Consider the following 12,950-nt stretch of genomic DNA (forward strand, 5'->3'; position numbering starts at 1 on the left):
TAATGCCGTTTTAAGTCTAACGTAATACATTCTCCCCCCCCCCCTTTTTAAGGGGGCTGTACTTACACCATATCCATGCCTTTTCCTTACAATCTATAACTTGATTTGCCCCGCACGAGACTTTAATAAAATCATGAGGCGATGAGAACTCTCGATCACATAGTACAAAATCTTATCTAATAGCTGGTCCTCGAATAACGTAATTAATGTAGAAATTTATCTTTTAGTAATCATATTCTTCCTCGTTGGCAGATTCGGCTAAGTTATCCCCTCTTTCACACCCGTTCCTTATCTGTCGTTCCGCTTTCTCGATATTTGCATTTCTTGATATTCACATAATTCATCGTTCCATACCATGGGTTTTCCTTTTGCCCTGCACTATTACATTCCAGTTCCTTTTTACGAATAATTTCGTGCTTTGCCCGTCGACTCTTTTTGAGGCTCTGCTTAATTACGTTTCTTACTTTCAACTTTTCTGACGTTCTGATCTCCTTATGTTCTACTCAATTACTCTCTTTTCTTTCCAAATATCGTTGTATTAGAATTTTCCAATGTCAACCTGGAACAAAATCAATATCAGTTTATCTCGTAACATCTATCCCACACCCTTCACTTTGTCTCATAAATCCTGTCCACTTAATATCTTCCATATATTACAACACTAGCTATTAGGGTTCACCCATCGATCGACATAGTCATAAAAGGGGAGTCCTACACATACATATACATATATATTTCTGTCATTTCTTTTACAAGACATTTCCAATCGCTTGTCCCAACTTACTCTAATTTTAGAGCTGCGTTGCTTCTCTTCCTTTTTCACCAATCTAATCCGTCGCAACTCACGCGACCTCTATAAAGTTGCTAACCATTCCGGATACTCCAATTTCCTTTAGATTACCCCAAATTTCCTATTTGTCTCTCATATCTATATTTGTGAAAATTTTAGTACATTTCCCAGGGGGTCACCCATCCCAGAATTGCTCTGGCCCTAGCACGCTTAACCTTAAAACTTTAATGCATTCAAGTGCGTTAAGGCCGGTATAATCGCATCAACTGCCCCGCACGACCTTTGTCACGTAATTTAAGATAAGCCGGGGTCTTAACAATTTTCCAAAACGTTCTCGTAGCGGGTCCCACTCCGATCTAGAGAGGATTCTTTTACTTTTCTGACCATATAGGTACTATGTCGCCCCTTATCTAAGTCCTCAATACTTACTTTCGTCTATATATCTCATTCTACACAACCCACAAATTTAAATTTTTATTCCACAAATTCCAACTCCAATCAATCGTCGGGAACTGGTAAAATATTTCTGTAAGGCTCTCTCCAACCACTAGCAGAAGGAAACTAAAGTCCGACAAACATTGCAGAACTTCTTAGTACTTAATTCACATAATTACCTCCATATATATATATATATATAGATTACTATTATTTGGGTCGTAAGCGAACCATTTAATTCCCGACTGCTTGTCACATACTTTGTATTTTCCAATGAGGTGAACTTAGTCACTGGACATTTTTGCCCTTCAACATAGGCTTTTCTAAAGCAAAGTGTGGTCGGAACGTATTTTGGTCCGTTTAAATAAATTGCAAATTTGCTGCTCACATATACTTTCTCGAAATAAAATTTCCCAAACAAGGATGATACTTCTTACGAATGACATGGAGGGTATCTCTTAAACTTTAATCCAACATAATAGATTTACTCTATCGGTATCGACTTTCAAGACATGTTAAGAACTTACATCTCATTTTCCTTTTTATAATTTTGGAAAAATTTGGGCAGAGGTTCCTCTATATTTCTTACTATCCCAAAACCTGCACGCAGGAAATACCAACAATGCCTCACAGGGCCAACATATATACGTACGTATCATATCGTAGCATAGCCACACAGGGCTAACAATTTCAAGTAAAAACATGAATATGTCGGGACTTACCTTACATACATAACTCAAATGGCACCGGTGGCATTTTCCTATTTTCTTTCCTTTTCGATTTTCAACTTTATATTTCAATCATACTTCAAATGACTTCCCCAACATACATCTTTCATACCATTGCTTACCTGTGTACTGTATAGCTTCCAATATCATCAATCACTGTCTTCTGTCGATACCGTCCTTCGGCTGAAATCAAAGGTTAGTAGGAAGGAATTCGTTTCCTACGGCTGGCTCTATCGCACGATCTAAGATCCAAAGAAAGGTAACACCCTAAATGTCCTGTAGCCTCCTGTTTATAGATGTGGTGCACGACACACCGATAAACAAGACTCTACGAGACACGGCCTGTAGACATTCCGAGGACAAACCGCTCTGATACCACTTTTGTCACGACCCAGCTCCGTGGGCCGCGACTGATGTCCTACTTGGACACCCCAAACAGACGTACATACTAACTCGTCATATTTTTTATCTAACTCAAACTTTCATGTTAATTATCTCAAACAGATTAAAAGCAAATATTATCTTAAGCGGTCGCGCGTGCAAAAAATTATTATATCATAGTCAAAAAGGGGCGGCGGAATACACATCGCCGAACGATATACACACATATACAAAGTACGGGCCATTTAGGCCGCATCCAAATCGATAGATTGGCGGAATATACATCGCCGGATACATACACATGTACGTACAATTAGGTCTTGGCCATAATAACAAACGGGACCACATTAAGACGCAGATCATAAACAACGTACACACACATGACCCATGACCCACATGTATGACTACAGGCCTCTACAAATCGAAACAGAAACATATGACGGGACAGGGCCCCGCCGTACCCCAAATAATCAAATATACAAAAGCGTATACATCACAGAAGATATGTACCAATATATGGGCTCCGGATCGAAAGGAGCACTCTGTAATAGCAGAATGTGTGGCCTACACTGGCAGATCACGAACCTCTGTACCTGCGGGCATGAAACGCAGCCCCCGAAGAAAGGGGGTCAGTACGAAAGATGTACTGAGTATGTAAAGCATAGAGTGCAGAAATCCAAACCATAACTGAAGTGAAAGGTACAGAGAGAGAATACCGGATCAATATATATATCAAACCTGTACTGAAGACATATGTACATAATGCAAACAGAGATCATGCATAAGGCTCAGGAACGTGGTCACCACTCCGACGCTGGTGCCACACACAAGATACCCGTAAGGTTTCAAATCTCCGTACACCCCGAACACAACATATCATATCATCAAACATATCGTATCATCAAACATATCATAAGCCATATCACAAAGATAACTCCATAAACGGAACCCGGCCCTATGGCGAGGTCTCGGGAACCGTAACACGAAGATACCGCCGAATTTATCATAGTGCGCACGATCACAAACCGGCCCGGGAACCGGCGAACGATATCATAGTAATAGGCACGAGCAGAGTAGTGCGGAAACCATATGCATATACACCATTAAATCCCATGACTCGACCAATAAATACACATATATATCTATTGAGTTCAGAAGGTTCAAAATAAGTATCGAGTCTGTCGGAATTAGTATACAAAAGATATGAGCCTTTAAATTTACAAAACTTTCGAAAAATACTTCATAAACCATTTTCTGAAAATTTAGTATCGTTCACATTTAGGAGCTTTCAAATAACTTATGGAGCAAATCAAACGGAGCCTTAAATTCATAGGCAAAGGTCCCCTCTTTATCATACCAAGGTGGATTAAGTAAGACAAACGAAAGAAGTCTCGGGACTAGTGGGCCCACCTCGGGTCAAGTCGAGGTGGCGGACATAAATTACGAACATTAGACTCTATGGAGTCATCCATGTAAGTTTCAAAACGATCCTGTCACATTTGTGCAAAATGTGGATGTTCGAATAGTTTTCCAACAAAACATAAGAATTATAATTCAGTTACATTGAATGAATAGTGCCTAAAATCAGACTCGGATTTCTAAGAACAGAATTGCCCCCGAGGCTCAAATCTCAACCTAGTATATCTAGGACATGCCAAAAGAAGAGGAGGGATAGCTTTACATACCTTTTTCCGTTCTTACATCTCCAAAATCAAATCTCAAGTTTGCTTCAAAATCTACAATTGGTCATAGTTGCCAAATATAAGTTCAAGCTTCTAAAAATTCAACATAAATTCATATTTGTCTACCGAAATTTCGGCAAGATTTCCCCTATAAATTCAACATCCCCGAGACTTAGCTCGGCCACAATATCAACAACAATAACCACAACAATAATAACAATCATCAAAATCACAACAAAACGCATTCTAACATAATTTTCCCTTCCTTTCCACATAATGTAACTCTTCCATTCTAACTTCACACCATCCAACTAATATCAACATTTTTCCATATTCATTAATTAACTCAAGATTACTCAAATATATTTCAATAACATTTCAAGTAACACTCAAGGATACAAGCAATTCCGCCAATTCCATATTCTATCCAAAACTTCAACAAATGCGACGAAACTACCAAATCACCTTGTTTTCTTCCAAGTTCATTAACCACAACCATAATCCACATTTAGAATCTTACTTCCATAATTATATAAAAATCATATAAAAATCCCATAATTTCCCATAACAACATACAACCGATTTCAATGCTAACTCCAATTATTAAACCTGTATTTACGTCACAAAGGTCACAACGACACAACTAACACGCTAAATAAATTTCATTTCATCTCTTCCCTTCATCAACATGGCATATGGCCAAACACCTACTCACACACACACACAATGCACACACACTCCACAATTCCACAATTCTCATCTAATTCAAATCATTATAACATATACACTTATTCCATAACTTAAAAGGATGAAATTCTTAAAAATTCTTACCTATTCTTCAATTTTCCACTTGCTACAAACGTCGTCCTTTCGCTAAACTAATTATACCACGTCGGAGAGCGCCTTGAACTTGTTAAGAATTCAAGAAGAACAAGATTCTTGGATGAAAGCTAAGGGACTTGGAATTTTTTTTTCTTTTTTTGTTGTTCGGCCGAATGGACTTCAAATTGTCGGTCTCTCCTTGTTTGTTTTTCTTGAAGCTTCTTGAGGATTAATCTCCTCTTATTTTAGTTGGTCACATGATTAATCACATGACCAACTCATGTTGTGGGCTTGAACTTAAGGCTTGGCCGGCCACCCCATACATATTGGGCCTCATTTTCTCTTAATCTTTTTAAGCCCAATTGGTTATCATTCTTGTTTTGTAATTCCCGAGACTAATTTTCAAAATTCCAATTTCGCCCTTAGCCTTCCCCGATGCTTCCGCGTCCACACTCCTCATAAGCAACAACATAGGTATCAACTAGAATCAAAATATGGCCTTATTCCTTATAAGTCACAATTATTCCAAAATTTCTGAATATGTGGAAATACGGGATATAACAAAACTGTTGGTTTGGCTTCACAAACAGAATGTGCGAGTTGCAAATTGGGAGCAGTATTTGCAATGTTCCATCAGCTGTGTTTGGATTGAGAAAAACTTTAGAATTTTGAAAAGAAGAGTAGACATTGGGAATGTATAGCAAAAGAGATAGTTTATGTTTGTTATGTTTGAGCCTCACTAGGTATAAGAACCCAAATGCAAAGACTTAGGCTCTAGGTGAGAAGTTACGATATGAGGTTTTCTGATCTTTTGTTGGTGCTCTATTTTAGATAGTTGGCTTTGATGGCCTTGCTATGGATTTGTAACTATTCCAACGGTGATTATACATCATGTTATATATATATACTAGGTAACGATGGCCCTGTAAAATTGAGAGAATAGAAATTTGTGATTGTATTTCACTGCACTTCTTTTTGTTTACAGCTGATATATTTATACATGTTTTGCTTTATCAGATAATTATGAAAATGAGATAACTATGATACTAAAGGATAACCACTATAATAATTTACAACATAGAATTCTACTTGTGATAAGCTAGAGCAACAGAGAACAAGAGACAGAGAAATATAGGGAACTAACACCTCCCCTCAAGCTGATGGCGGAAGGTAGGGAAGACGCAGCTTGTCACGAAAATAGAGATATGCTTTTGAACCAAATGCTTTGTCGAAATATCGCAAGTTGGTCAGCGCTTGAGATGAATTTTACGACTAAATTGTCGAGATTTACTTGCTCACGAACAAAATGATAATCCAAACTCATGTTTGGTTCGACCATGAAAAATGGGATTCGAAGAAAGGTAAATGGCACCAATGTTGTCGCACCGAGAGTTCTTTGGAAGTGTATTCGAAAATCCAAGCTCCTTAATTAAATAACTGAGCCACAAAACCTCGGATGCGACATTAGCCAATCCTTTATATTCACAGTAGATGAACGAGCCACGGTGGGTTGCTTTTTCGATGACCATGAAATTAAATTAGACCCCATATACACTAGATATCCGCCGGTGGATCGTCTATCATCTAGGGCCAAACCCGACCACTATCCGAGAAACTTTGGAGCCGCAGGTCGAATTTTTTTGAAAGAAAGGACTACGAGAACTGGTGTCGCGCAAGTAACGAAGGACTCGTTTGATTGCTTGCCAATGAACATCCGTTGGACAGTGCATAAATTGGGCAAGATTATTTACTGAGAATGCAATATCGGGATGGGTAAGAGTGAGGTATTAGAGTGCCCCAACGACCTTTCTGTACTGCTCTGGATTTGCAAGAGGACTGCCCATGAATTTGCTTAGGTTCGGTGAGATAACCATCGGTGTGGAGCATGGTTTTGATGTCTGCATTTTTGTTTCAGTTAGAAAATCTTCTACATATTTCTGTTGAGTGAGCAAGAAGCCTTCAGTGTGGGGCTTTACTTCAATGCCCAAGAAATAATGTAGAGCTCCTAAGTCTTTAACAGGAAAGACCTTTTTGATAGAACCAATGAAGCAGTCCAACTTGCTAGGATCTGAACATGTTAACAAGATATCATCAACATAAACAAGAATGTAAAATTTCAGATCACCTTGGCGAGAGAATGAAGAGGAACTCGCGATTTTGATGGAGTGGAAGCCCGATTGGATTAAGAAAGGCGATAGCGATGGAACCAAGCTCGCGAGCTTGTTTGAGGCCATAGAGTGACCGATGTGGTTGCGGCACATAATCCTGATAAGAAGAGTGTGTAAAACCTGTAGGTTTCTCCATGTAAATCTCATCTTCCAGATGTCCATGCAAGAAAGCATTTGATATATCAATTTGTCTTATGGGCTAGTGATGAACCGTCGCTAGCGAAACCACAGTGCGAACAGTGGTAAATTTAATCACAGGGGAGAAAGTCTCTTGGTAGTCGACACCACATTGTTGGGAGTAGCCTTTGGCCACTAAGCGAGCCTTGTACCTATCAATATCACCATTGGATTTCCTCTTGATTCGGAATATCCATTTGTTCCCGATAATATTCTTACCAGGTGGTCGCGAAACTAAAGTCCATGTTTGGTTTTGAAGGAGTGCATTTAGCTCATCTTGCATTGCTTGTCTCCATGCTAGGAATGGTTTTGCTTGCGTTAATGTTTTTTGGCTGCGTATGCAATTAATTTGGACGGAGCTATAGGCGCGGAAGGGACGTCGTTTGGACAATGTGGTAGGACGCAAGATCATTTTATGAGTTCGAGAAGTAGTGTACTGTGAAGGTGGTTGGGGCGGATATTGGTTAGGATCAATGGTGAGATTTAAGGCTCTATTTGTTGTTGGGGTTGAAGATGAGGTAGAAATAGGTGTTTGAATTGATGTAGAGGATGGGGAATGTGATAAATTTTGTTGAGGAGATAAGGGAGCAGAAGGAGAATGATCAATAATAGGATGAGAAGAAGAGGGGAATATGAGAGTCGGAGAGATTAGGATAATTACTGAAGATGGTGTTGAGCGAGTCCAATGAGAGTGTGCTACGGCGGAAACTTGCGGCCAAGGAGTTGCGGCAGTTTCGATTTACGAAGACTTGGCATTTGCGGCGGTATATGGAAAAATCTTTTCTTGAAAACGAACATGCCTAGCTAAGTAAATCCGACTTGTTTGTTTATCAAAGCATCGATGTGCTGCATGTGTGGGACTAAGACCTAAGAATATGCATGGTGTTGTGCAAAATGAGAATTTGTATGAATTGTAAGGTCGTAAAAGTGGAAATACCGCACAACCAAACGGTTTAAAAGCAAGGAAATTTGGCTCCTTTTGAAATAATAAATTGTATGGTGATTTATGCTTAAGAACATTGCTAGGTAAAACATTAATCAACATAGCACTTTGTTCTAAAGCAAAATTCCAAAACTTTAAAGGTAATTTGGCATGTGCAAGTAAAGTGAGAGTGGTATCGACAAGATGTCGAATTTTCCATTCGGCCGTTCCATTTTGTTCATAAGTAGAGAGGCATGCTATGCGATGTTGAATACCAACTGATTGAAAATGTTTGTTAAGTTTCTGATATTCACCTCCCTAATCTGAATATAAAGCTCGAATTTTTGCACCAAACTGCCTTTCAATTAACCTTTCGAAATTTATAAAAATGTTATAAACTTCACTCTTCTGTTTTAAAAAATAAACCCATGTAAAACGAGTAAAATCGTCAACAAATAAAACAAAGTATCGATGACCAAAATGAGATTGAATAGGTGCGGGACCCATACAACGAAAATATTATTTCAAAAGGAGCACGACTTTTATGTTCAACGAAACAAAAGGAATGCGAGATAGTTTGCCTAATAAACAAACGGAACATGGAGTTAATCGACTAGAGACACTAGAAATGCTATTATTCTTAACTAAAGAATTAAATTTCTGAGAATTGGGATGTCCAAGCCGCAAATGCCAATCATCAAGTGTCGGAACAGTTGCTACCATGGCTAGAGTATACAAACCCGATTCACTGGAGCCTTGCATCAACACCTTCCTGGTTTGTTGATCCTTAATCAAGAAAAATTTAGGCCAAAATTCAAAAAAACATGAGTTGTCAGAGGCAAAACGTTGAACAGATAAAAGATTTTTAACGATAGTGGGTACACAGAGAACATTTTTAAGTTGTAGCGGACCATTAGAAGAATGGAGAGAAGCATTACCAGTGTGAGTTATCTGCAATCCTTGGCCATTACCTACATGAAGAAGATCCGAGCCATTGTATTCATTGGTGGCGTTGAGTGATTGGACATCCGGGGTGATGTGATAGTTCGCGGTTGTGTCAGGAAACCACGGCGATTCTTTGTCCTCTTGTGGAATAATGAGCTTGAGGCATAAATGGATGTTGTCTTTGCCGAAGAAAAATTTTGTGCATTGAAATTAGGACGTTGGAAATTCTGAAAAGACTGATTATTAGAGTGGTAACGCCGATGACAGTTTTTGGCCATGTGATTTCGATAGCCACATATTTGGCAAGGACCACGTGATTTCTGATTGTTTCCATTGTTGGTGTTACACCTCGAAAAATTTTTCGTTGATGAACAATGAATAGGCTAATGAAGAACACGAAGTATATGGTGTCTCGATAAGTAAGAAGTAGCGTTTGATGACCTTAAGTAAGATTTCAAAGATATTCGATGTTAGACGAGAAAGGTTGCCAAGAGGAGGCCAATGTATGCGATATGTATCGGAAAGGATTTATGAGTAACGAGTTAATGGTGAATTAAAGAGATTATGAAGGATAGTTATAACATCCCTTAGATTGGTATTGAGGTGTTAGACAAGTGCCAAGAAGGTTCCATAAGGATTGGAGACCAAACGAGTCGACGAAACAAGATCGGAACCACTGGGCATTATACGGCCAGACATACTGGCCGTATAAAATACACGGACCGTATGTCCAGCCGTAGGTTTAGCCCAGAATGGCATGCCTCACTGGACCAAATATACGGTCCAGACATACGGCCCGTGAAAATTATACGGACCGTATGTTGGTCCGTATATTCTGGTCGGGACAAATTCATGTATTTAATGAGGGATCAACTTTTATTTCATTTCATTTCCATTTCACTCCCCTTCTCTATAAAACATCTCTCCACATTTCTCCCACAAGTTTTCAAGTGAATTAGTGCTCAACTTCATCAAACCAAGTGAATCAAGCATAAGAAACCCATTAAAGTTCATCCAAAGCAAGAATCCAAGTGAGGGAAAATCTAGGGTTTTGCTCAAGTGAGGTATTTGCACCCGAGGTTAATTCCTACACTATCTAAGGTAAGTTTTATGATGTTTCAATGTTGTTTAAAGTATTTGGAAGTTGAAACACTTGGATTGCAAAAGAATATAAGAAATGGGTCATGAATGTGCAATAATGCCACTTTTGAGTAGATGTTTGGAATGAGTTATGATTCTCGATACGTTATGAATATGATCATGTTATAAATGATATTGAGAGTATGGAAATCGACATTGTATGTGAATTAACGTATTGTCGAGTTATGACTATGAATGTGGAAAATTGAAGTGAATTGTGAAGTAAGGATAATGTAGATGACTAAAGGCTATTGTGATGATATTGTGAATGTTATTGTTAATGTTTGGGAGTTGATATGTAATACGAGGGAAGTAGTATAAATAAAGGAGATGCTGTCCGAATTTCTCTAGAATTAGTTATGAATGCTAAAGCTACCTATCATCTAATATGAGTATGCACTTCAATGAAGGTAGAACGTGAGCTTTGAAGAAGCACGTACAAGTGATAGAATAGTGGCACAGAAAGGTATGTAAGGCTAACCCTTCTTTCGTAAGGCATGGTTCTTTGGCCAAATGTTCATCTTCTTATGAGTTCATGATACTCTCTAATAATCCTAGCTTGAGAAGCTATTAAGCTTATGATGCTCAATGGTATGATTGTACTAAGTCCACTTATGCGACGAGTGATACTCTACGGATAGAAGGTGATGAATGACGATAGTAAAAAGGCTAAAGATAGATATGAGCTTATATGTATGTGTGGCCATAAGAGGCTATTGTAAACTTCCGAGATTATATGGCCGGGTAGAATATAATGAATATGTATGTGTGCCCATAAGAGGCTATTGTGAACACCGAGCTTATATGGCCGGGTAGAATATAGTAAGTATGTATATATGTATATCTATATAACGACGCGCGCGCACCACTGCAGTTGGGTACGAACAACACTGAGCCTTGGTAGGGCCAGGTACGTGAAACACCGAACCTTCGTGGTCGGGTATGCTATATAAATGCTATGTATATGACATCTATATGAGTACGATTATGCTATGTATATGACATCTATATGAGTACGATTATGCTATGTATATGACATCCATTAAAGTACGAATATGTTAAGACTATGTAAGTGCCAAGTAAGGGCTATGAATATGCAATGTGCATGATATGAATATGAGGGTGAAGATAGATACGAAAGGTAAATGAGCAAGAATATGAAAGTATGTACGCGAATACGCAATAGAAATGGAACGTCCCTATGGGAAGTAGGTAAGTGTTATGATGATGATGTTATTGTCCCCCAGCTTATGTTGTTTCATATGTTATTCATTATGCTTCCATGTTGATATTGATCATGCCTTACATACTCAGTACATTCTTCGTACCGACGTCCTTTTTGTTTGTGGACGCCGCGTCATGCCCGCCGTGTGGCCGGGGGAGATAGACTTGATCCATAGCTGTATTTTCTCAGGGACTACATAGCAGAGCTCCATTTCATTCGGAGCTGCAGCTTTTGGTATAGATTCTTTTGTGCATATATTCATGGGCACGGCGGGGTCCTGTCCCGCCCATATGTTATGTTATGATGTACCTTTCTTAGAGGCTCGTAGACATGGTGTATATGGTTAGATATGTTCGGCCTTGTCGGCCTATATTTTGGGATGTCGTTTTGATCGCCTTGTCGGCGCGTACGTACATTATATGGGCACAAATGTTATCGATGATATAGATATGTTGTTGCCGATGAGATTAGAATGTTGATGAATGAAAAGCATGATTTAGTATGTGGCTCACCTAGATATGATGTGAAAGTATGCTAAGGGGTGCCGGGTGGGATAACGGGGTGCTAGTCGCGGCCCTCGGTTGGGTCGTGACAAAAGTGGTATCGAAACGAGTCCTAGGGTGTGTGTACGAGCCGTGTCTAGTAGAGTCTTGGTTATGGGTGTGTTGCGCGCCACACTTATAAACAAGAAGCTACGGACATTTTAGGAATGAATGACCTTCTTTCTTCATAAGAAATCGTGCGATAGAGCTATGATGTAAGAACTTCTTGTTTCTTAACGATATGTTGTGTATTTCAGAAATGCCCTGTAGAGAAAGGCGTCGGCGGCCCAAAAGGGCAAGACGGTGGCAGAAAAGCGGGCTGAAAGAGCACCGCCACCGGTAGTAGAAGAAAGTGAGTCCCAAAGTGCGGCTCAATCTCAGTCTTCCCGTTCAGGGCCTATATTAGAGGAGCGTGAGGGAGCCTCAGCCCCAGCTCCAGCACCTCCGGCTCCTCCACCGGATGCTTCAGGCCAAGATGTAAAAGCGGCCATTAATTTATTGACTCAATTGGTTGCGGCCCAGACTCAGAGGCCAAGTTCAGGGCAAGGTGATAGGGCTGTTAGTGCAAGAGCCCGTGATTTTATTAGTTTAAATCCTCCGGAATTCTTTGGATCAAAGCCTGATGAGGACCTTCAGAATTTCATTGATGGCATGTTGAGGACGCTTCGGTTGATACATGCTTCAGATACCCAGTCGGTGGAGCTAGCGTTCTATATATTGAGGGATGTTACGGTCCATTGGTACACGGTTTGGATGGCTTCACGGGGAGCCAATGCACCTCCCTCGGTATGGCAAGAGTTTGTAGATGCATTCCTTCAACATTATTTGCCCCCAGAAGTTCAGCGAGCTAGAGCCGATAAGTTCCTAAATTTAAGACAAGGGAGCATGAGTGCTATAGAGTATAGTCTCCGCTTCAACTCCTTGGCTAGGTATGCTTCGGCCATGGTAGCGGATATGGGTGATCGAGTACACAAGTTTGTGAAAGGCCTAGGG

At 39.7% G+C, this 12,950-nt stretch overlaps 1 protein-coding gene across 1 annotated transcript; it reads right to left on the reverse strand.

The window, feature by feature from the left end:
• Positions 1-6,625: 6,625 nt before the first annotated feature.
• Positions 6,626-7,072, reverse strand: LOC132038017 (uncharacterized mitochondrial protein AtMg00810-like). Its single transcript, XM_059428740.1, has one exon. It carries the CDS (start codon positions 7,070-7,072, stop codon positions 6,626-6,628), a length of 447 nt encoding a protein of 148 aa, XP_059284723.1.
• Between the last annotated feature and the right edge of the window lie 5,878 nt (positions 7,073-12,950).

This window comes from Lycium ferocissimum, chromosome 11 (genome assembly GCF_029784015.1).
Source record: "Lycium ferocissimum isolate CSIRO_LF1 chromosome 11, AGI_CSIRO_Lferr_CH_V1, whole genome shotgun sequence".
Lineage (NCBI taxonomy): Eukaryota > Viridiplantae > Streptophyta > Magnoliopsida > Solanales > Solanaceae > Lycium > Lycium ferocissimum.